Source organism: Parus major, chromosome 1 (genome assembly GCF_001522545.3).
Source record: "Parus major isolate Abel chromosome 1, Parus_major1.1, whole genome shotgun sequence".
In the NCBI taxonomy this organism is placed as follows: domain Eukaryota; kingdom Metazoa; phylum Chordata; class Aves; order Passeriformes; family Paridae; genus Parus; species Parus major.
The window spans coordinates 108,656,309-108,681,898 of NC_031768.1; the positions used below are offsets into that span (position 1 = coordinate 108,656,309).

The 25,590-nt window shown below is 40.2% G+C and overlaps 1 protein-coding gene across 4 annotated transcripts; it reads right to left on the reverse strand.

Moving 5' to 3' along the window:
• Positions 1 to 864: 864 nt before the first annotated feature.
• LOC107203905 (cell surface glycoprotein CD200 receptor 1-B-like) lies at positions 865 to 23,975 on the reverse strand. 4 transcript variants are annotated; one of them, XM_033518594.1, is made up of 12 exons: positions 22,122 to 23,975; positions 19,695 to 20,162; positions 18,140 to 18,489; positions 16,893 to 17,012; positions 12,500 to 16,727; positions 9,326 to 9,423; positions 7,106 to 7,187; positions 6,048 to 6,365; positions 4,885 to 5,133; positions 3,746 to 3,841; positions 2,903 to 2,949; positions 865 to 1,677 (listed from the first exon to the last, which is right to left on the reverse strand). In XM_033518594.1, exons 7-12 carry the CDS (start codon positions 7,164 to 7,166, stop codon positions 1,561 to 1,563), a joined length of 888 nt encoding a protein of 295 aa, XP_033374485.1. In that variant the 5' UTR covers positions 7,167 to 7,187; positions 9,326 to 9,423; positions 12,500 to 16,727; positions 16,893 to 17,012; positions 18,140 to 18,489; positions 19,695 to 20,162; positions 22,122 to 23,975; the 3' UTR covers positions 865 to 1,560. The 4 variants fall into 4 exon arrangements, with proteins under 4 accessions (XP_033374485.1, XP_033374487.1, XP_015482004.1 ...); XM_033518596.1 differs by having other exon boundaries at positions 18,153 to 18,489; positions 19,695 to 23,975; XM_015626518.2 differs by having other exon boundaries at positions 19,695 to 23,975.
• Between the last annotated feature and the right edge of the window lie 1,615 nt (positions 23,976 to 25,590).

Here is a 25,590-nt window from a genome sequence, read left to right on the forward strand (position 1 = left end):
AGAAACACCAGCCCAGGAACCAAGGTTTAGACCTGACTGGACAGTTCCTTAAGCAACAAGAGATCTTCCCCCCTATTTCAGAAGCTTCAAGTCACAAGTGACCCCTCGACAGCACCTTGGACTAAGGCTCTGTTGCGGATTTCACTAGAGCTACAAAACTCTTTTCCTATCTAGAATCATTTCAAACCTATTTGCACTACTTCCAAGCTGTCACTTTTTTTTCTCCCAGAGGCTTCACATGTGAAAAGTGCTTCTCCCTCCCCACAGAAGACAGGATGATGCTGCATGCAGCTCTGAGAGTGACCCATCACTGACATTCAGCACTCCAGGAAAGGCTTTGCTTGTCCACCAAACCTGGAAACCAACCTGGCTTCTGTAGACCCTTTTTCTTGAGGCAGAGAGTCATTCTTCATGCTTTCTGACTAAAAATGAAAGGCTGGATGTCAGCAGACATCCATGTCTATTTACAAGTGATAAAGTGCAATTAAAAGGCACTGGGAGATGCTCATACCTAAGAACACTTATGAAGCAGAGATGACCCTGCAGAAACAAGCAGGAAAAGGCTCCTCAAAATACACATTTCAGTGTAGTTACTGCTGCATTAGTGTTTGGAAGGTCTGACACACCTGACCAATGAAAACTGAAATTAACAACCAGTCTGTGGAGGTATTTTTAGCTCGGGGACATAAAGATGAGAAGAAATAAATGGTGTGGTTAGGGTTGTCTTTTTTTTTTCCCCTTTGTTTTAAATAAGCACACCACCTGCCTTTTGTACTACTTAACACTTCTGTTCTCAGGAAAACCATGCTGTGATCTAGCTTCTCAGAAACTGGTCAACATTTACCCAAATAACCACAGAAATACTTGAGGTAAACATTTGTATTTTTGTGCATTTACTTTAAAGAGTGTCCAGATATTATCCATTGCTGTTTCTCATTTCCATATCCAGTATAATATCAAATTGGTTTTATTTTCCATCAATTATCAATGCAAACAGAAAAATTAATTGCAAAAGAAATACATTAAAAATTCAAAAATAGACAAAGATGTCAAATACTAGCTCATCATGTGTCAGGTACAACCATCTACCCAGAAAACAAAACAACCAAAAAAGAACCCTAAAAATTTCTTATTTCTGCATTTCTGTTGGATATATTGCTTTGACCTGTGTTTTGAGGTGCCCCATGTCACACAGAACTTTAAAGAGAATCCAGTTGCCAAAAAGGAAGGAAAAGTGCTGTATTTTCACCAGCAGTCTTTTACTCTGGCACCGCATATGTCCATTATAGTTTTGAGGAAAGGCAGCACATACATCAGAGTTCACTTTCAAAGAAAATTAAGGTATTTCCCTAATTCAATCTTTAAAAGTTCTAACTTTTTCTAGAGCTGTACTGATATTTAGAGAACAAGAAAAAAACTTACTAAAATGGGTCTTTCTGCCCCACCATTGTCAGGTCAGGAAAGACAAAGGCTTTTGTGAGTAAGGTCAGAGGCTCAAGAGTTGAAGTTCAAGTAGCTGAGTATCATTAGTAGCTGAGCTGGCTACTTGTGCCTACACTATTATAAGTATACATAAACAGATCTTGGGTTGTAGTTCTGATAGATTTTCTCTGAAAAGTCAGGAGGCTTGGCTGCTTCTCTTCTTGCACGTGAAGGTGGGAACTTGCAGGTTTTAGTCTGCAAAAGGAAGAAAAAGATGTACCATTGTATTACATTGTAGAATTTTGTGGGACCGTCAGTCCTATAGATCCCAAACAAAAAGCAGAAGAAACCTGGTAGATAACATTACTGTTGCAAAAGAAATGTGAAGTGATTTCTCTGAGCTCTCTGAGCAAGAGGGTAGAACACAGAGGGTGAAACATAAACTGGTAGGCAGATGCAAGAGCAGCCTTCACAAAGCCTCAACAGGACAGCCTTTGAAATTTTTTTTCTTAATATAATCAAAAACAAAGTTTGAAATGTTGGCATCTACAGCAAAATAAATGACAATGAACAATGCTAGCTTCTCTGAAAGCAAAACACCAAAACAAAAACAAAACAGACAGACCACAAACAATCCAATTTAGGCACCTAAAATCATTGGAAACCTTTGATCTCTGCAACTCCCCCTCTCATCAATGAAATTGTCCTGAATGCCACACAAGAGCATGTCAGGAAATGAATCATTCTAACTTCAGAGCACTCTGACTTGTTTGCAACAAACAAGGCACACGACCATTAATTAAATCATGAGCAGAAAACAAAATAGGAAATAATTGGTCTCTCCATGTGCATTAAGTGAGGCAGAAGCCCTGAGGAAAAGCAGCAGTTTTTCATTTTGTTAAATATATATCACAACACACTGGATTTAGAGACTAAAAGTTGTGGTGGCAGATTTATCACTGCTATTTTCCTGGCTTCCAAGTATATGAACTGCCATGTAAAAAATAAAATTTTCATAGCTGTGTTTGTCTCCACTACAGCAAAACAAAGTAGACCTTTTTCCTTCATTGTAAAAGGCATATCTGGTTCCATCCAACCTATAATCAAGCAGGCTTCTGCTATTAAGAATACACATTCTTAAATAAAACATCTGAGTAATGACTACTCTGTGAAGCAGAAATATGAATGTATTGAGTTTTGGGAGAGTTAAAATTCAACATTGTAAATAGACAGGAAATGCACTACACCACTCTCTATCCAGTGCTTAAATGACTGCTCAAATACTCTGATTATACATGAAGATAGAGCCATCCAAACAACAGACATTCTCACAGATGATGTGTTCCTCATTCCCCACTCCAAGTGCTCACAGAGGTAAATGGGAGATTTGTCAGAGCAGACACATTGCCAAGAAATTACAAGTTTTAGTGAAGAATACACCAAAACCTGCAAAGCACACACGAGCACGAAGCCCACTTACTGTAGAGTGTTCTGCCGGGCCAGGTGCCTGTTTACGTAACCAGCAAGCTGAAAGTAGGATGTCAGGAAGTTAGGATGGTTTGATGGTGCAGGGTACACAGCTGTTATAGCTGGGGCTCTCCTCTAGCTCTGCCCCCAGCTCTTGAAAGACTTTCTTCAAAATATGGTTACCCTCATATGTTAAATTCTTACGGTTTTTTACATCCTGCTCTTTAACACGCTCTTGTTTTATTTTTCCCTTCATTGAAACACGTCATGCTGGGTGTCCTGGTTTCTACTAGGGTAGAGTTTATTTTCTTCTTAGTAGTTGTGTTTTGCAGTGTTTTGCATTCAGTATGAGAAATGAAACAAAGCAGCTAATATGCCCAGTGCACAATTATCTGAGAGATACCAAAGTATGTACATTTGGCCTATTCTTACACTTGCTCAAGGGAAAACTTATCACTGCTCATGGAAACAGAGTTCGTGTTTAGTCATTTGTTTATGAACTGACATTCTTAAGAATAGAATTTTGGGCCAGTAAATGCAGAACAAACAAAAATTTCTAAAAACTCAAAGCCTGCCCTATTCTCAGAAAGAACCCCTTTCATCCTGAATGAATCTCTGACATGTCTGTAAAGCATTAATACCACAGTACCTATGGCTCTTTCAAAAATCCAGACTTATTTTTAATTGCCACCCCTTATTTTATTACAACTTCTCCAAAAGGACAGTACATATATATGAACATTTTCCTTCCTTGCCTCCCACCTCAGTCTCAGCAGTAAAGTGCTAAGTGTACCTTGTACCTGCACATAGTCAGCAATGGGATTGTAACATATTTCAGGTTCATCAAAGGACTCACCTCTGCACCTTAAAATCAAGCATAAAACCACACCAGTGACAGCGCTGACACCTGTAGCTGCTCCAACCAGGATGTAGAGAAGCCTATGGCCAGTGTCTGAGCAAAGAGAAGAGAGAGCGAGTTACAGAGCTAGATGTCAGTATCCATAAATTTGTGATGTAACTGCCTACCTTAACTGGAAGAAAAAGCTAATCCTCTGCTTCCAAACAAAGCAGAGAGAAACAGATGAGATGCCTGGATGCAGCAATAAGAAGCTGCCTCACATCCCCAGTCATTTGTGTGCACAAACACATTTTCATTTTCAACTCATCTGCCTTTACATTCTCATTTTCTTTAAATACTACTAGCCCTGAACAACTGAGCAGCCATTCCTGCAAAATGTTGTTATTAATGACCAGTCTATGCTGATTTCTGTTCTTCATGCCTCTACTAGTAGAGACATTCTGGTGATACGAGCACTTATTTAGCTGTTCTTACAAATCCTACTGCAATAGATTTCCAACAGGTCCAGCACAGCCAGAGGAGAAGCTGAATTTTAGCCTTTACTACCTTTGGAACACTTGCAAGTCACAGACAGATAGTGTCCAAGGAAAATCTCTCCAGACCATCACTACTGTGGAAAAGCTGGACAAAATGTTGTGGGAAAGGTGGTTTTTGATTCTTTTTCATTCTTGTTTCTTGCTATCCTACTCTGATTTGAGTGGCAAGAAATTACTTTCTCTCAAGTCTCTTTTGCCTGTTACAGTAATTGGTGAATGATCTTTCCCTGTCTTCACCTTGACCCACAAGCTTTGTATTTTTCTCCATGTCTTGTTGAAGAAAGGGGGGAAGCAACAGAGCAGCTTGGAGGGCACCTGGCAGCCAGCCAAGGTGAACCTACTAAAAGCAGAGTAAGGACTTCTTGTAAAACAGAACAGGAATTGAAAGAAAAACACCCTGAAAGCTTCTCCATACAGTGCCACAAAGCATTTGGTTTCAAAATTATTAATTTATCTCTCAACATGCGCTAGGACTTCACCTTAGAACCACACTAACCTATTTCCAGGGCCCTGGCATTTAGTGGGAACAGCTGCACAGAACAGCAGAGAGGAGCCCAAGGCATGGTGAAAAGCAAAATAACATCAAAAAATAACATTTACATCTCAGGTCCATGACCAGAGTCTGGTTCTTGGTTGGGTAGGTGACCAGGCAGGTGACAGAGGGAAATGAGCTGTGGGCCCAGCCAAAGTAGCTCACTCTGGTCACTGTTCCATTGGGGTGGTGGAATTCTTCCTCAGAGCTGTGATCGCTTGCAGGGATCCAGGAGATGTCAGCAGGTGGCTTTCCTGCAGATGCCTGACAAACAGCCACCCTGCTCTTGTCATGGGTCAGAGTCACCATAGGAGGGACTGCAGAAGAAATTTTGAAAAGCCACACCCATTACTTCTATTAACATTTTATATTTTTATTTCATTTTTAGTATTTCACTTATTTCAGCATAAAATCACCAACTGAGAAGCTGGCCAACAGGTGGTATTTTTCAGATTGTATGACCAATTTGTGAGATTTTAAATTAATTTGAAATATTAGCACATCTTTAAGGAAGAACAATGCATCAAAAAGTCCAAGGTGAGCATCTCAAAAACTATCTGGCTGCATCTAAAGTACTGCTTCCTCCTGTTTCCCAAAAGGTAATGACAGATTAACAGGATATGGGATGACAGAGAGGAGTGGATTAAATAAAGTTTTACAACATGACTGAAGAAAAGGCAGATTGTTGAAGCTTCAGGTACATTATTTAGGAGTTTGAATACGTAGAATCAAAAATCTGATAGCAGGGAAATAAAAGAAGAATTGGGCAAAACTGTTCTGCTTGAAGTCAAACAACTCATATTCTGCATTTGGCAAAACAGGGAAAGGCTAGCACAACACCTACATTTTTATCAGAAAGGCAAGATTCTGCAGGGAACAACAAAAAAAAAAAAACAAAATCCAAAACCAAAACAAACTAATGAAATAATCCAACTAAAAAAAAAAAACAAAAACAAGTGACTAAAATTAGTAATAGCAATCATAGAGTTGAAAATTAATTTCTTATAATTTTTAGTTATATAGAGACAATTTAACTAATAGAGCCAAAACACAAAGTCTTCCTGTGGCTTGTTTTTTTTTTTTTTTTAATTTATGGAAACCTAGATATAGTTTACCTAACAATATAAAAAAGGTAATTTGATGTATTCATTATGCTTCCTAATATTCTTATATTCCTGCCTATGTTGCAAATAGGCTGATTTAATTTTTTATTTTAGTGATGCAATCTTACCTATCACAGTCAGAGAAAAGAGAAAATTATGATTCCCTTCACTGCTGACAGTTTCACAGGTGTAATTTCCCTCATCCCCGAGGTTCACAGGGTAAATACGAAGCGCAGGGTCACTGGCAGGTGAATATTTCCAGGTGATCCTCTCACTGCAGTTCAGCCTGCTTATCTCATTGTGATCCCTTCTATAAGACAGCAGGCAGCAACTGCTGCAATTCCTCTTCCATATCACCAGCAGCAAAGATGCATTGGGGGTGTTGGGGCAACTCAGCACAGCTTCATGGCCAGCCTCTACACTCACCCTGTTGTGAGCTGCATAAACTGAAAAAAAGACATTAAAAAGATGCTACAGACATTGTAAAAGCCCAGGAAACTCGTGGCTTCAAAAATATACTTCCTGATTGCATTGGCAGCCTTGGGGCACATATTAGTGTTCAACTTCCAGATTCACCTTCCTGAAGTTTGAAAGTGGAGTGGAGTTTGAAAGTTTGCAGTGGAGATGGTGCCTTTTTGCTGTAGACAGTGACGAGCTGCAAGCTCTCCAATTTTATTTTAGGCAACAAATTTCTATCACTTTAATATAGGCTTTGAAAACTTGATGGGGCAGGCAAAATTCATTCTTTAGGGAAAGGAAACTACTTTTAAAAAATTTATCATGTTCCTGAATTAGATGCCTTGCTTCAAGTCCTGTAAAACCTGGGATAGCGATGGAATACACACCCGTGGCACGGTTAAAACCAGCACCACTTGAAGCAGTAGTTTAGTAAGAGATGTATGTGGATCCCTTTTATTCCAGAAATCATAGCTCTCCTGCCATTGTCCCAGCTGAACAGATGTGTCTTTAGATGACCAGTTTTGGATTCCTATCAGATTTATCATTCTGTGCCACTCTGCAAGGCACTCGATTATTTTTGCCAGCTGAGGTGGCATTACTCTTTCCATTTCCACTAAACAATAGGCAAAATTTGCTCTGGTGTACTATGAAGCTTCAGTGTCCTGGAAAGTTGGAAATGCAGAGTACCAAACAGTGCTACATGCAGGTTTGGATCTTTCTTATTTACCTTCAACCAGATTGATTGGCAAGAAAAGGAGCACAGCCAGAACTGACCAGTTCAGAGCCATCTTCAGCAGAAGGAATCAGCGCTGCAGAAAATGAAGGCAAAGAAAATGACATGTAGTCACAAATTTTTGTGCTCATCCCTTCCAAGAGAAGATGTAGTAAAACCCCTGTTTCCTTTGAAAGCAGTTCTAAGTAAGACCCCATGTCAAGTCATTCTTACACTGAAGAAAGTAAGGCAAAAACAGAGTGGAAAATTTTTTTAAAAAATTTAAAAAAAAGAAAATAAAGATAAAATAAAAGAAAGACCCCCCAAAAACCCACCAAAAAAACCCCACAAAAACAAACAAACAAAAGCTACTGTTTACACAGAGTTTTTTAAAAACCTGGATCTCTGATTCCTCTCAGGATCTAGACTTCATCAACTCCTCAGCAAAGAAATTATTCCTAACCTTTGCATGCAGATTTTAATTTCTTGAAGAGTAACTCACTTTCTGGAGCAGAACAAAAAGAACAACCCTCCTAGTGCAAGGGATCAAAACCAAATGAGTTTGTTTCTTGCTTTCATAGGCAAGGTGAACTAAAAGAGGCATCTAGTAACCCCTGCTATTCTACAACTACATAAACCTTTTAACAAACCATGTCTTATAAATGCTGCCATTTCTGTATCTTTAATAATTTACTTTCTGAATCAGGCACCCACAGCTAGAGATGATTGGAAAATTGTGCTCCCATCCCATGGGAAATACTGACACAATGTTTTCATTCCCAAGTCAAAACCCAAGATGCAGCAGACAAGCAAACATCTCTGTGCAATGGCTGATTCAGAAATGTCATATTTATAGTAACAGGACTTTCCTTGTGGGTTGTTTGGATCATGCACTGTTCTTACCCTTATTCAAACACAACAAGAAGTGCTGAGGAAGGAAAGGCAGTCAGGGTTCACTCTGCACCCAGAGACCTGAATCCTCATCTGGTACAAACTGCCATAACAGTAATGAGCTTTAATTAAGCAGCATTACAGATTTCATTTCAAATGTGAAACAAACCACGTGAGGATGCCTGGTGTACAGGAGAGAAGCCACAGCACTGCCACACGTGTGGCACAGGAAGAGCAAACGCTGCCACAGTCACGAGCCAAATGCAACAGATGGTGTTTTCCTTAATACAGCATGATGAAAGTGCATATTCAAGTCACTGAATCACAGAATGGTTTGGGTTGGAAGGGACCTCAAAGGTCTTCCAGTTCCAGTCCCCTGCCATGGACACTTCCACCAGACCAGGATGCTCAGAGCTCCATCCAACCTGACCCTAAACACTTCCAGGGATGGGGCATCCACAGCTTGTGGATTGATTTGTGACTTGAATTGTGATGCATCTGGATGAAAAGCTTTCATTATCACCTGGTAAAAATGTCAGTACAAGCACAGTGATCTATATTCTGCTACTAATGTGCAATAAGGAATGTAACTCTTACGTTAAAAACATCTCAGATTTCATTTTCATTCACATAAAATCTTTGCCATGAAGGAAACATATTGTTTTGTTTCATTTTAGTCAGTGCTGTCAGAAGTTTTGGGATTTTTTTTTTACTTTGCAATTTGGATACATTATGCATGCAAAAGTTGCTTTCAATCAAAAAGGTTTAAAACTTTAAAAGCTGATTTTTTTTTAAACCAAAAAGGTTAAAAATACACATTTTGACCAGACTTATGTATTGAACTTGACCCAATTTGCAAAGAATTTCTCAGTCTCTTTCAAAAGGAAAGTAAAAGAAAAAACAATAAACCTTCCATAATTTCTATTAGCAAATTCAGTATTTTTCAGATTTGATGGGTTCATAAATATTCATAACAGAATATTGTCATATTGGAACTTGTCCCAGAGAAGTGTCTTTTTTTTAAATGCATACAAATCTCATATATGGGGTTTATTTGCTCAGAAGAACAGGCATTAATGATTAAAAATGGGACCTTACAGAAAAAAAGAGAGTATATGACTGTTTAAATATTCATGTGTGAAACGCAGAATTTAATCTGCAATTTTTAAAATTCACAACCCTTGAACAGTTGTGCCTCTGAGCGAGAAGGAACTCTCAAAATCCAAAAATGAAGCAAACCCATTTAAAAGTAACAAACAAATACTTGTGGTTCGCCTTGTGTTATTGCCTTTGATGGAATTAAAACCCTTCAATAGCTGCATTAAAATAAATTAAAATTTTTACCGAGCCTCAGTGGCGGTGGCTGGCACGATGTGCATGTCACTCTTCCAGCCGGGGAATGGCACCGCTCCCATCCGGATTCATCCCAAGGAGTGCTGAGGCTGGGGAAGAGTCACTCAGTTACCAGGCTCAGGAAGAGGAGCCCTCCTCACCCCAGGAGCTTGGGAGAGGAGCAGCAGCAGCTCCAGCGTGCTCTGGTCTTCAATTCTCCTTCTGCGGTGAGCAGCCGCTCCCGCGGGGATCCCAGTCCTGATGGCTGATCCCGAGGCAGCTCCTGCACACCAGGGAACTGCAGGGATGTACCTGGAGCTCCCCTCCCTCTCTGGCCCCAAGAAAGGCCCAGATGTAACTGCAAAGTGGGAATTATCTCAATTTAGGAGACTCCATCCCATGCAGTCCCCGAGTTCAGCTGTATGGTTCATTAGTTTCTTCTTGTTGCTTCTGAGACCTTAACATGCAGCTGATTTTTCTCACCGACAGAGAAAGCCTCCACACCACCCCCCCGGAAAGAGGTGAGTAAAAAAAACCCTCTGGTGGTACACTGCCATGAAGAGGCTGTGGTGGAGCTAAACTGAGAGAAGCAAAGTGCTTTGTGACGTGAGGAACAAGTCACAACCTTAGCTGTCTGCTACACATCACACACCAGCCACAAGCCTTGAGCACCAACGTAAAATCAGGCAAATAAATGCATTTCCTACATGACTCAAATATTTGCTAACACAGCCTGAAAGAGAAAAAAGGTCTGGTATCCACCAGTGCATCAGCTATCACCACAACTTCTTTAAGGATAACCAGTATGTCACAGAGCCGTTCCTGTGTTTAATTCAGCAAAATATGGTTCTGTTTTGAAGTGAAAGCACATTTTAAAAGGTACAAAAGACCCTGCCTTAGAAGTCTGTTCTCTGTGAGACATGTGCTTTGGGCTAGGAAGGGCTGGAAGAGGTGGCAAGAAGAGGAAGCAGCAGCACACATGTACATTCAACCCTCTTGCTTCCTCTTATAAGGATAAGGTAACTGCTCTGCAAATCAAGGCTACGTTATTTAAAATCCAAACCCACACTTTTGTCAGCCAGAGCAGCAGCAGCCTCTTCTATGCAGTATTTGATGTTTCTGCCTCATCACCAAGACCACACAGCACCCAACTCAAAAGCCTGCAACTTTTCTGAAGTGAGAGATGTTATGCTGTATTTTCAACATCCCCAGGTCAGCCTCTTCTGCTCCTGTTTCTCCCTAGCAATGGTCCTCTGCTGGGAATTCCTCAAGTCCCTGCACTGAAAATAAAGCAACAAAAATACAGCAAGACTTTGAATGCCCTGGGTGCATTACAAAACATATCAAAAGGGGCAGCAGGTAGATATTCCCAAAGCTGAAAGTGAAAACCTCTGTGGGGAGAGGAGAAGCTGTGTTCTTTCTCTGTTCTTAGACATCTTAGCCATCTGTGGCTGGCTCCTGACAATGCTGCTGAGTAATGGACCTTTGCATTGACTTTAGAGCCTCCTGGTATTTTTTCTTTTTCTCCAGGAAAGATATCCTGGCCCTGAAAACTGATCCCTGAATTCCTGTACTAGCACAGCAGAAGACTGTTAGTGCTGTCAGGGACTGATGGATCAGAACCTCCATAGTGCCTTTTCTTCTCAAACTCCCTGTTTGTCTCACAGTTGCTGCCATCAGTTGAAGCCAGAATTTGGAATTTAGTCCACCCAGTTTGTGAGCTACTTTAATTCAGTTCCAAACTACAAAGCTTTCTCTGCAAAATGGAAAATAGAGGGTGGATGGCTTTCTGAAAGAGAGCATTACCCTAATAGAATGAGCTCTCAAAACAATCACAAGCAAGTTATACAAAACAACTGCAAAATTACAGTGTTTAGGTAAATATACCTAAAGGCAAATAGGTTTGAAATTTCCTCCACAGCAAGGCAGAGATTTGTGCTGTCTATTGAATTCATCAAGAGACCAATATTTAGAATACCAACATTAAAAAGGGTGGATTTTCCCCCAGGGGGAAAAAAATTTGTCATACATAGTAGCTGTAATTCCAGAAAGCAGTTGGACATCTCCCCTCTTCTCTGCTATATTTACCTTTTTATCACTATCTCATCTGGAAAATAACTTAGTCCCACAAAGTTGTTGCACAAGGCAAGGCATATTCCTCACATCTGTAGCTGCCTTGCAGCCAGTCCCCTCAGAGAGAAATCCAGTGTTGGGAAGGGACAGTAGGAGCATAAGATGAATGAGAACACCACCACCCATGGTAGCTCATTCTTTTCCTTTCAGAAAGAGAGGATTTGCTTTACATTTTCCATTTTATGTGGAGAAAAACCCCAGTTCTTGTACCTAACACCTTGACTTTCCCAGGTATAAACCATCTGTGGCTCTCACCACCAATGTCAGCAAACAGATGGGGGAAAACCCTGCTGATAATGAAGTCTGTAAAACCTGACACTTCCATGTTAAAATATCCAGAGGCAATTATATCACAATTTGCAAAGATCAAGAAAATGTATTTCTTTTTTAACTGTAGCTAATTGCACTGGGCCAGCAGGGCCATGCTCAGCAACTTCTACTCCCAGCCCTAAAGAATCCCCTTATCACTTGTAGGTCATTAACCACAGCAGCTTCTCTCTTGACCCCAATACTGCAGCAGACAAATCTATCTACACATATGTTCATGATCTTAACTGCTTTAACTCCTGCCCCTTGTGGGCCTACTTCTTTTTGCTGCTGATTTCGAAGTAAAAAAAACTAGGAATTAGCAACCCACAAGTGCAGCTATTGCTTTCAGGGCTGTGGATAACCAGAGAAAAAGTCTTCCATACAAGTATTCAGAGATGAACAGAGAGGAAATGGTTTATAGCTTGTTGTTTAACTCCTAAAATACTCTGGTAAGAATCTCAGGCTCCCCAGATGAAAGTTTCCTCTCCGTCTTTCAGTCAGAGGGACTGGCCTCCCACTCCACAGCCAAACATGATGGAATTGCACCACACATCCCAAACTGCACATAAAGAAGCTACAAACCTCAAGTAGTTCCAGCTTTAAAATGAACAGAAATAGCAGAAGCCCTGGTGTATAGCAGAAATAAAACCCCAGGTAGTCTTTCCTCACTTATCAGTCAGTTTTACCTGTAGCATCACTAACCATGGTTTAGGCAGTGCTAAGCAGGGTAGAGACAGCACTTACCAGACCTCTCTCCTTCAGCTCTTCACTTCTCCTTCACACGTCAGGGAACATAATTTTCTCTGAAACCTACAGCTTCCCCATTCCATGGACAGCTGTGAAGATCTTGCAAGAAGCCCCAGGAGCCCCCATCAGCTGGGAGACAGCTTCTCCAGCCTCAAGGAGCTACATTCTCCATGGTCATTGGAGTCATCACATGGAAGAAATGTATTTTACTTATTTATATATTTAAGGAAGGGGAAAAATTGTCCCCTGTGTTTATAGAGCAGCTAGATCAATGCTTACAAATATGAAATAGATACTGCTATTGTATGGCAAAGAAGGAATAGTTTTCTTTCATTTCCCTTTCTGTGTTTTTTTTTTAAAAAAGTGGAATAAATTGGTTGTATAACGAAACATACCTAAAATAGAAACCCACATCTATATTGGAAAAAACTACACATCCCACCTCTCAAATGCCAACTGAAGTCATGACACCAGGGTCAGGTTGCCATTTATCACTGCCTACAGTCTTTTGGTGGGATGTAATACACCAAAGGGGATGCCTGTCCTTTTTCCTTCCTCACCATATGGATTTCTTTGCTGTCATAGTCTCCCTTTCTCATGAGCCATTTAGCACCTATAGCTCTGTGTCAGTGGTGTAGAACAATTCTCCCTGGTGGCTTCCAGTAAAACTTCTCACCTCATTTCTCTTCTGGTTACCGGCGCTTCTGGCGGATTTTAAGCTCCATTTGAGGCAGGACGATGCAGGAGAGTGGAGTTGCTGGGAGGACTCCTATAACATGTCTTTATTCAGGTTTCTGCTAAACAAACTTCCCCCCCACATTTTGTAGACCAGTGGTCTGCAGGTGAAAAACACAGTATAAATTCAGGTCATCGCTCACAAATACTGTCATGGGACTGTGGGCATTGCTGATAAAAGATCTTAATTTTCTCATCTTCCCAGAGTGGCTTAAAGTACAGCCCAGAGGGGAAGCTCCCGAGGATGGGGTGGCAGAGCTTCTCCAGGGTGGGAGAACATATCATTGGCTTCTGATTCAATGTCCAGAGGCACTGTGTGAAAAGCTGAGGCGCGCACTACAACAAAAATGAAAGAAAAAGATTCAAAAAAAAAAAAATCAACTAGCACACAGAATGCAGAAGTGTCAGACAGAGACTCAGGAAGCTTCTAGCTCCTCACTACAAGGAGTTTGCTGAATGCATTCATGCCACACACCACAGGCTTTTTGTCACCCTGCCCTCAGGCCTTTATAGGCTATGTACATACGTAGGCTACAGCCATATAGCTGTGTTTGTGCATGGCTAGGGCTCACTTAAAATACATGAAAAAAACATGTCTTAATTTGCTAAAAGTGTCTGTGCTGTGGCCATGTCTGTGTGTATTGCTACATACATGAATATTCTTTTAAATCCTTATATAGAGGTACAACTTTTTGCACACACTTGGAGCTGCTGCACTCACAGCCCTCTGAGACGGGAGGAAAAGTTGATTGGCTTGTTTGCAAAGTCTCCATCACTAGAAATCCGAGTTCTGCACATTGCTTCCACGGGGTTGTCAGAGCTAGTTTATGGCTTTTGTAATGATAGAGTCTCTGGCAAAATGATTTTAAATATGCACCCGAAGGGATAAACTAGAGGCAACTTTGAACCATACAGGCTTCCAACAAACCTCTCTTTGAAGAGGGTGATCTTTCCCAAATAAGGCAATTCTTCACATAAAAGAAGATGACCTGTGGACCACTGATGGCATTCTACATGGGGGGTACCTGCAACTGAACAATGAAGGAAACAATCTCACTCAAAGTCCAGATTCAGTGAGTCCAGCACCTCTACTCCATCAGGGTTATGTATGTGTGCTGCAAAACTTCTCCAAAGTAGTAACAAGGAACATATGGGCTGAGGGATCCTGGCTGAATGCATACCTGGACAGTTAGACTGAAAATCCATTTTCACTGAAAATGACATTTTGATCTGGAAGCTTTGGACTAACAGTCTATATTTCTCTATAGGCTCTAGAAACATGTATTGTACAATCTACTCAAAGTTGTCTTTTGTATGTTTACACAGGGCAGTTCTGATATGGATAAAGAACTTTCATTCTCCCTGTGAAACAGAGAGATGGCATGGCCCTGGCATGGGACAAGAAACAGGCGCTATAGATTTCTGAGCAGGTCCTGAAAGAAAACCCAGCTCTGGCCCTACCATTGTCAAAGACAAGGAGAGGACATACTGACTTGTGCAAGAGATTTTTACTGGGGAAAATCACTCTTTTCTCACTACTGAAGGGCACCCACAGAACTCCTCGGGCCACAGTATGATTTAAAAATTCTCATTAGGCCTTGATGAACTGCATCTGGGCTGAGATTCTCCTGAGCTTATCAGAAACACTGTCTGCTCCCAGGAACTGGTGCTGTCTAACAAGCTTTTGGTTTTTAATAAGCAGCTTTGGAAATTTATTTTCCTTGCCCAAATAACACCCTGAGTTTAGGCCTAAGTCATTGGCCTAGTCCGGGCCTAAGTCTGGCAAGGCAGACCTCTTTAAACATTGGGAGGGCCTTCCTTATTCATTTTTATCCTTATCTTTTCCCACCTTTACCCTTTTTTCCTTCCCCAGCCTCAGTGTTGATAATTTGTGGTTGATTTTACTTTTAGATTGATTGATTTTACATTTTAGAATGATTTTTTTCTGTGCTTTAACCATCTAAGTAAGCAGTAGAGTGAGCCTTGCCAATGCATTTTGCCGCGCTTTCACTTTAATATTAAACCTGCTTTTTGCCAATTCCTTTGATTCTTTGAGCCACCTAAAACACTCATTTTTGACAAAAAATTAGCATTTTCTTGTTACTCAAGGCTACTCACATCACAGTATTCATTGTCTTGACTATGTGTCTTCCATAACAGCATGTGCCTCTGTAACAACTGTTGTTCTTAATAGACAGAATGCACAGGTATTTGGAGCTGGAATTTCACTAGGTGTGTTTGTGTCTCCAGTTACCATGGATATACACTGATGCTCCTTCCCTCGATGTAAAATGTCTGTCTGGTGTCTCATTACTCACAGACCTGCTGCAAGCACCTTGTTTTTATGACCCTTCAGCTCAAGGACTCATATTCACAGTTGTTGCAAAGCAGGATATTTGGGAGCAGCTTCTATGCTTATGCACAGCTTAGAATACTGAATGCCAAGGAGTTAAAAATCCTCCTGAGCTCAAGAGAACTGCCTCTTTAAAATTCCTACTTCATCTTCTAGTGCCTTGCAAAAACAACACAAAAAAATTCTCCTTAATCTCTCCACAGCTATTCCTTGTAGCTGCCAGGAGGTGGAAACATAGCTACACCAACCTAGAGGAGAAGCATCATGTTGATGTGCAGTTGTACAGCGTGCTGCCTGCTGAAGAATGGTGCTAAAAATATCTGCAGTCCGAACTGGCTCACTGGAGCCCAAAACATAGCATCATACAATGCTCTCCCCTTCCCCCACCTAGCAAGAAATCTATTCTGCTTGCTGTGGATGCCCTTAGAGCAGCTGGTTCTGTCAGATGTGACTTACACATTTATTTCAACAGGAATCCAAAATCAGGCTGCCTGTGATTGAAAGGCTCCCCCAGAAGCAGCCATTGCAGTCCTTCAGAACTGATAAACAATCAGATCCCTTGCAAAGTGACAAGGAGATAAATTTTCACTTGGTCTGTGTGTCTGCTTTGACACTCAAAACCATTGCAAGTATGAAAAACATGGCAGAGATTAGCAGTGCTCATCAGACAAGCCTTAGTCACCACAGAAAGAGATACAGGTGTAACCGTCTTCCCCTTGACATTTGGTACCAAATTTTAAGGTGTGAGAGAGAAGTCCTTTCAGAAAAGGCAAACTTACATCCATACTTGGAAAAGGGGAGAGAGACACAGGAGTGTTAAAAGGCTGTAGACAAAATAAGCTTTCAAAATATCACAGAGTTGAGTAAAATGTCACAACTTATTTTGGTTTCTGTTTATACAAGAGTGAGTTTGGTACTAACTTTATTTCCGCTTCCTGTGCATTCCCCACCTTAAGCTCATCCCACTGAGAGTGGTCTCAGCTTTCTCAGAGGAAGCTGAAGAGCACAGAGGATGGACTAGAAATGAGCCAGAAAATATTTCAGAGGAGAAAACACATTAAATCCTTCTTTGTACAGAGAGCAGTAGAAGAAAGGAAAAAACCTCCCTGCATGGGAGGAAGGTCCCAGAAAGTATACCTGGAAAAAAAAAAATGGGAAAGGGGTGTCAATAACTATATAGACAATGCCAGAAATCCACCCAAGAGATTTGTGATTTTATAAAATCAATCATACACCTTATTTTCAGAAAAAAAAAATAAAAAAAAAAAATATATATATATATATATTATTATATCTTCTTACCTTTGCCATACACAATTATCCAGAATATCATGAGCACAGTCCATGTCTTTTCCAGCCCAGAGTCCACCCTCAGAACTTCTGCCCCAGGTAAACCTCTCTGTGGAATTGGCAATGCCACACCTGATATAACAATGACAAACATGCAAATAAAAGTCTGTTATGCATAAAAGAACTGCATCTTTCCTTACCTAAAAATTGGTGTCAAAAAGGTGACTGAAGCTGTAATCCTTATTTTATTTTTAGCCAAAATATTTTGGAGAAAACTTGAAGGAGAAAAATTAATATAAAGCCCTGTGTTTTAACAAAACTGGGGAACAGCTTGGAAGGAATACAAACTGGTTTCTCAACCCAACCCAGATCAGAATCAACCCAAAAAGCTCTAGGAGCTCACCACCTGGGCTTCTTATGCCAAATAAATAATCCCTTCTGCTGGGGGCATGGAGCTGAAGTCACTGGGCACAAGAAGAGAACACCACACCATGTGACCACTTAAGACACTTACAGAAATGATTGCACAGAGGCACTGCCTGTTTCAGTCTCCCCAACCTCTCTGCACAATATTTTCTTCTCTTCTAAACAATGAAGGAGGATTAAAAAGGCACCTCAAAAAGAACACAGTAACTCCCAGCGGTGGCTGCCATACCTCCAGTCCCACTCCCCCTAAGCATCCATCCTCCCTGAGGTCTACATACATAAAAATGAAGTCCAGAGGTGATAAGGCCAGGCTGTTTGCATACACAAAGCTCTCAATTTAAGAAAATTAATAGATCTTCATTTTAGATAAAATAACTTTGCTGCCTGTGAATGCAGCTGTGGCTATGAACCCAGAACAGATGCTGGGAGAGCTGGGGCAGACCTGCATCTAACCCGAGACTAACACACATTTTCCCACACTGCTTTTTTCACCCAAATTCTTTCAGCTCTGGTAACGGTGCTCAGAGTAGAAATCCCATGGGAAGCTATTTCCATTAGCTCAGAGAAATCCGCAGCAAATCTAAAACAAATCCCTGACATGTTTCACGTGTCAGCCTTGCATTTAGCATGCACAGATGAAGAGACAGAGTATGAAACTTTGCACATGTGTGCCACAATAAGTGTGGCAGCAATCAATTTCATTTGCACACTCTAAAAGGAGAGGATACATCTTCATGAACATGATTTTTGTCATGTAGAAATTTCTGCTGAGATACCACCACATCACCTCCCAACTCCCTCTACAAGCAAGCCCCTGGACACACAGAGCTTACCTGCTACACTCACCCTACTGAAGTGGCCCACAGCAATTAGGAAAATATTCTTTATGTTTATGTCTTCTGCAGTGATAGCAGGCACTGCTTGAGTAGTTGACTTCCTATATTTTAAGAAATTTTCAGTGAGGACGTGACATTTGCCATGGTTTCTGAGTTTTGTGAGAGGTACAAGATTTCCATCTCCTTTCCAAATCCAGTCTCGTTTTTCTTGTTGGTTCTTTTATGCCGTGAGCCTCGACTTGTGATTCTGTTGGTGCCTGATAAGGCAGCTCTGATTCAGGCTCTTTCCTTCTTCCAGGTATTTCGTGGCAGATGCATAAATGATTTCCAGCATGCTGGAATGTGTTCTGTGTTGGGAGAGTGCAGACATTAACTGAGCTGACCTTTGTGCCAGGCCAATCCCCCTCCCTCCCCACTCTCCACTTCTTCATGCACTGTAAAAGCAGGGGCTGTCTTGTGCTGCAGATGTGCACAGAGCAGCCAGGATAACAGGCAACACAATGAAAACTATACTTTTTCTTTCACATGAGAGGACAGAAAATCTATTTCCTAACATAGATCTCGCAGCAAAGGTCTTATGCCAACAGAATATTCTCTATAAACTTTGCTGTTTTCATAAAAATAGAAGATGAGAAAAGCATCCTCTCTTCAAAAAATAAGCAAGTGAAAGCATCAGGGGAGAGGGATATTTTGGAGAGCTGTTTGTTTTTATTTCTTCAATTTGAAGGTTTTTCCTTTATCAAATAATGAGCTGTTCCATTGAAAGATAATCTAAAAATACTGATTGGCTCAAAATAATTCTCTTTTGGGATCAGGTTTTCACCTCCCAGTTCTCTGGGCAAAATTGAGCATAGAGAAAACAAAAGACTGAAATACACGATGCCTCAACAGAAGCTTATTGCAATAGATGTTCATTCTTTCCCAGAACCCAGGCAGCACCTCCTGGCCACACTAATTCCTAAGCTGGACTAAAAAAGCCAAAAGCCAGCAAAATTCCTTTGTAATTGTTTCTCCTCCTCCTCAAGAGGGCACCTGTATCAAATTATCTGGCTAGCACAAGTAAAGTATGACTCCCACCAATATGAATATATAGAACAACAAGCTACCAGGATCTCTTTTTCAATTATGAGAAAAAAATCAATTCTAGTTACTTTAATTTGTACTTCAAGTACAAAATAAATTCTGATGTGAGCATCAGGAAAAAAATAGAAAAATTCTGAACACAAAAGAAAAAAAAATAAAAACCACTTACTACAACAACCTCCTCTTTCAGACTAGTGTTAAGAGGCGGGAGAGCTTCTTTCTTTACTTCAAAAATATAGATTTTTCTTTTTCCTAGAAAAACAAAGCTGTCTTTTATAAACATCTTTAGGTCCCAGACCAGCAGGTGGAACTTGGCACACTGCTGGGAGGAAGAAAAACAAGAGTGGTTTGCTTGGCCTCCATTTTTCAAATGAGTAGGTGGCTTGAGAGCTTCTGTGATTCAATAAGAAACTAGAAACCAAAAGAAAGTGTTTGTTTACTTGGGGATTGATTTTTTTCCCCCTCTCACCTTAGCCATGGAAGGATTTCTGGTTTTTCCACATTGTTTGGTCCTTGTAAGCTGTGTGCTTGTGTCCTGTATGTTTGTGTGAGTTAAATCAGTTATTTTGAGTATGCTGTGATCTTCTCGTTGGCAGGGGAGGACAGCAAATGGGATTGAAAATTACACCCAAGCATTTATATGCACTTTTCCATACCGCATAAAAATTCCTCTGTAGGCTGTACTTGCAAGAAGTTAAATGTCTGGTTGGCTTCTGTGTTATTTTAACTATTATATATATTTTTCACTTATCTTTCAGCTCTCTGTTGGTGTTCCAAAAGGGTCCGCATTGCACTCTCTGGTGTCAAACTTCCAGTTATGGGTCAGCTACCCAGGACCAGAAGATTTTGTTGGTTTTTACTAACTTGGCTTAGACTTTCCTGATGGCCCAGTGATTTTCAGACTCTTAGAAGACTCAGGAGACGGTTCAACTTCAGACTGCAGGAAACAAGCACGAGTTCAGTCACTCCAGAGGCGCACAGAGCCCAGTGGTTCGTGGAAGGGGAATAATGGGAGCTGCCAGTTCACAGCCTCTGCAAGTCACTGAAGCAATCAAAACCCTTACCACCAACAAAAAGCAGTTCAGTGTCCCAGACATGCTTACTGAAAATGTAAACTCTCTGTGCAGGAAAATATTCACTTCCAGAGTTGATTCCAAGCTTCATTAAGTGAAGACATGAAAGGTGTTGGCTTGAGACCTCAGACGCAAGCAGCACATTCACAAAGCATGCACAACTCTGAGAGCAAAGCAAGATGGTTTTCCTCTTCTCTTTCCACTTTCTGATATCTCATGCCAATGCCAAAGCAATCCCTTCTCCTGCAGAACAAGCAGTGGACTTTGAAGTCCATTCAGCAGTGGGTCTGTCAGTGCAGTGCAATCCCAGTTATTCCTCCTCCTCAGAGAAGCCTATGGATTCATATTCACCAGCAAACGGCACTGGACATGTCTCTGAGGTTTTTTCCTCACAAACAGGGCAGTGAACAACTTTTTTATCTGGGAAAAGCCTCAGGAGGCCTGAAGGCAGCACTGTGAGCTGCACACACATTCTCAACAGCATCAGAGCTGAGTAACACAGGAAGACAATGTGCTTAGGGCTTAAAAGAGGGGGGAAAATCTCCTATTTCAACCACCAAGAAAAACCAAATATCAAAATAGCAAAGTTTCTCTTGATAAGTAGATCCAAATATGGATCTGCCCCATCTGTTTTAAGGCAAGTGAGACCTCCTCAGACAGCCCAGCTTTGGTAAATCCCTCAGATTCAATACAACAAGTAACAAATTTCATTACAAGATTTCACGGCAATCAGGACTAGGAAAAACACTGATTACAAGATCAGACAGTGTGCTCTCCACTGTTCTCCTGTATCCTACATATGTCCTGCTTTAGGAACCTACCTCCTCTTGAAATAGGAGGGGAAAAAAAAAAACAAAAACATGGTTTGAGTTCTTGTGGGTGTTTATATTAAGTCAAAATATTAATATTTAGTTATTGAAATCCCGATATTTGTATCCTACTTTGTTTAAAAAAGATGCATCATCATGGGAAAAATACATATCTAAACAACTCAATGAAGACAAAAGGCACCTTTTTAGCCTCCTGCTTTACCTCAGTTTCAGACTTAGCTCTGGGTTTGCTTTTCTAGAGTATCACTTCATTATTACATATCTTATACATTGGCTTCTAGATATGACAAATGGGCTGTCAGGTTTACTTTCTTACATCAAGATAGAAAAATAAAATTAAAAAATTAACATCAAAACCCAAGAGTTCTATATTGAATTAAAACAGGATACCAAATAGTGAAAAGATGCACCTCTCTTTTTAATCAATATAACCAAATTAATTATGTCAATCAAATAACAAGTATGCAAACCTTGAGAAATCAACACTGCACTAGCTCAATTAATGGAATATATAACTTTACAGTATTACAGTGGAACAACAGAGTAACACAGTCAAGTGATCAAGCCCTCTAACTAAAATAACAGATTATTGCCACTAAAGTAGCCCTAGGAGAGTTTAAGACAATGACAACATCCTTCAGTTTCAATTAGCTTACTTAATATAAATGCACTTAGAGTGTGCATCAGGTACTTTTTCCTTTTATTGCAGGAGGGTTCATGCTCTATCAAAAGAGTGAGCTTCAAAAAAAAGTCTAACAGTTAAGTCATGCAACAGATTAAAATGCAACCATTATTATGAGAAAATCTGACTCGGTAAGAAGCTGTGGTTTAAGTTTAGGAAATCATTAAAGAGCTCTGCTGGGAATCTCTTGTGTGCATAGACAAATGAAAACCAAGAGATAGCAGTGTAACTTCACTGCAAGGCAAAAAAAGAAAAAAAACAACCAGAAGAATCCACCCACATGAGAGCAGGATAAATTATTTACTGCTTACCTTCTTGGGATCTTGTCACTGGCTGTAAGGACTCAAACCCTGAATTTACTGCCACACACAGGAGTTTCATTCAGGCTTATGCTGGCTTCCCCAGGGACACAGATCTTTAAATTCTTCCTCTGCTGGATGATCTGCCAAGCAATCAACTTCTGTTATCTCTGTGGATAACAGGATTTTTTGTTTTTCCTTCTCTGGTCTTTACATCTTGAAAGGGCATGTCCCACTCACTGCAGCTCTCAATCCAGTTCAGCATTTCAGGATCATTTAGGATCCATTTTTTAGGCCCAGATAAAGTCATGTCAGGATGAATAGGGTGATTTTCGAGGGAGACAGTAAACTAAGATGTAGGTGGGTATTTTCTAGAAAGTTTGTGTCACCTTCCAGTTAAATCAGGGGCACAAATTCCATCGTAACCAAAACCAGTTTTACTCTTACAATCAAACCAACCTTATTTCCAGGTATGCATGTTACTGAGATTTATCCTGTCCTTAATACTTAGGCATGGTTTCCTGGTAGGATCTGTTGCTTATTTGGAGGGAATTTTGAAAGAATAAATATAAGTTCATACAAATTCTACTGGTTTTTACACTATATTAAAATAATTTAATTTTATACTATTTTTTTAATTTATGAATCTTGGGTTCAAATAGGGTCTAGATTTATATCCCTCCCAAAGCTTATAATAATGGTTTTCAATAGTTACACAGGAAAAGGGCTGCATTCTGCATTTCTGCAAGGCCAAACATAGCAGTAGCCATTTCCTTTTTGTGATTACAGATAACAAGCCTTTCAAAGCCACAGAGTGACAAGAACTAATAAAGACCAGGCATTATCCACCCTCACATTTCTATTAAAAGTTCTATAAGCATCACAAAAGCCTCATCAGAGCAGAACACAATAGCTCTCCCAACACAAAAGCCAATATACAGTGGCCAAGAAGATGGAAACCTACAGGAAGTTTGTATTTCTCTTTGCCTTCAAGGCTACCTTCAGATTTTTCCATTATGTTCACTGATCACAGATAGAAAGGTAAATGAATGCTAGTCCAATTTAAATCCTTCTTGCTGCAAGAGTGAATGCACCCAATGAGAAATTTGATGCAGAAGTTAGGTCCTAATCAGCTGAGGCTAAAGCACCCAAGCACTCCAAGCATCAGTTCAGCCTGATCTTAGGGTAATGGAATTTCAGAATAGAGTTTTTACTGGCAAAGTGAAATTAAACACTGACTACTACAGAGAGGTTAATGCAGAAATTAGGGGCATTTCCTTGAAGGATTATAGACTTGGGGATGGGAGTGGGACGAGATGGGACATGAGGAGCAGGAAGAGGAATGGAAGAAGAATTGAAGAAGGAAGAGAAAGAGAAATCAACACCTTAGGCCTGGATACTTCCTGTCTCACTGAGCTGTATTTCTGGAGGAGGAGTATATGCTTTCCCTGGTAATTTTATAAGCACCTTTTCATCATACTCCTTGAGCAAAATAGTGAATTAGACATAGTGGTTATTATTTATACGTTTCAAAAGCTTAAAAGTAAGGGAACACGGTCTAGTGTCAAATTCAGAAATCTATCTCCAAAGGGCAAGAAGTGCACGTGTAACAGAGAGGTAAATAATTTACACTTCTTTCATAGGTTAAGGGAAAAAAGCATTTTTTAAGGGTACATACTGTGGTAAAAAAAAAAGTGCCAAAAAGAGGACCTCATTGTTACTTCAGTAATAAATTCTGCACCTAAAAGCCCAAATTCAGGATCATTCAGAACATGAAAGAGGAGAGTATTGTTCAGAGTTTATATTCTCCAGTAAAAAGGGCACTAGGGAAGACAATTCAATATTTAAAGCACAAAAAGAAAAGCCTGGGACAAGAGGAATGCCACTGTAGTTCCTTACTGACAGGTTCGGGGGATAGAAAACCTCTTTTTGCTGCAAACACAGGGATAGCAAATGATCTTTTTTCCTCTCCTACTTTTTAGGGAGATATAAGCCCAAAATGCTCAAAGGAGAGGTATTCTCCCCCTCCTTGAGGATCCTGCAAACCAAGAGAATTGCAACATTTGCTTCCCCTCTTTTTTTTTTTCTCTGATTCTCTTTACCATGTTGGAAGCATGTGGTCACCAGAAGAGAAAGAATTCATTATCACTTGGCTTTGTACAGGATGACTGATGAATATTCATTTGGTAGCTCAGATAGACTTTGCTTCATGATTAAGGAGGACTTCAGTGAACCAAATACTTCTATTACCAAATCACATGGTGCTTTATACAACACTCACCAGACTAAAGTGGAAAAACCATCACTGGCAAAAGAAGGGGCAAAGGGAAAGGGCTGCAGTGATTTTGAAAGGCTTAAATACAGGAACAAATAGAGTATGCTTCCAAATATTTGACAATGAATTTTCATTAATTGCTTTGTTATGAATCCAAGAAAAGGATAGTACTGCCAGGAGAGAAGTGAGCCTGTCTACAGTAAGCCAAGAGTAAGCAACAAGTCTACAAGTCTACAGTAAGGAATAGGTGAACAAGCACTGTTTGGAAATCCTAATTGCATCAATTTTTAAGGGATGTACATGCTCCCAGGCAAGAAAGTGAGTCACCATCATAAAGAAGGAACATTTTTACAAAAGAATAGCCACATAAACCTTTTGTCAACAGAACAATGCTGGCAGTGTTACAGATCATTTGGGCACAACTGTATTTTCAGAACTAAACATACAAAGTATATTCATTCAATTTTAGGGCTAGACTCCTTATAATATTGTGTTAGTAACAAAAGGCACCTTTTAGTTGATTGAACTTTGTAAATTTACACTCATATTAAAGATATGCCTTAGCTGTGAATTAACTGAAGTCAGAGATCCCAGCAAGTACCAAAATTAAGAACAAAGGTGCTTCCCTCCATTCACCCAACACACCGAGGAAACAATGTGAACACTTATAACTACTAGAAAATGCTTATTTCTGATCATTTTTTGGTAACACAGGTGACTTTCACAGAAATTTGTCTAACCAAACATCAGGAAAGCTTTGTCAAAACGAATTAGGGGAAATACTTTGCAAATGTTGTCCCACAGAATAACACCATGACACAAGAAACAAAGGTTCATGTATCACTACAACCAGGCTACAGTTGGAAAGGGACATAATTTGGAGAAAGAAAACCCCCTAAGTTGAGTCCCTGTGCTAATAGAACCACACCACCTAAGTCACTGTTGCCAGCCCCTGCAATATAGAAATATTGTAAATGAAGACTTTTTTTTTTCAGATTTTACCACTTTACACAGTAGTAAAGTAAGCTATCTTCTCTTTTTATTTTTTTAGTTGTGTTCCTCATTTTTGTAGCTGTATGAATATGCTTGAGAACACTCCTGCAAAAGGCTCAAGAGCCAGAAAAGGAGACATTATAAGCTGCCTTAACTCTGATCAATTCTCAAATAATTTTCATTCTACTGGTAGAAGGATAGGAGAATTTTTGA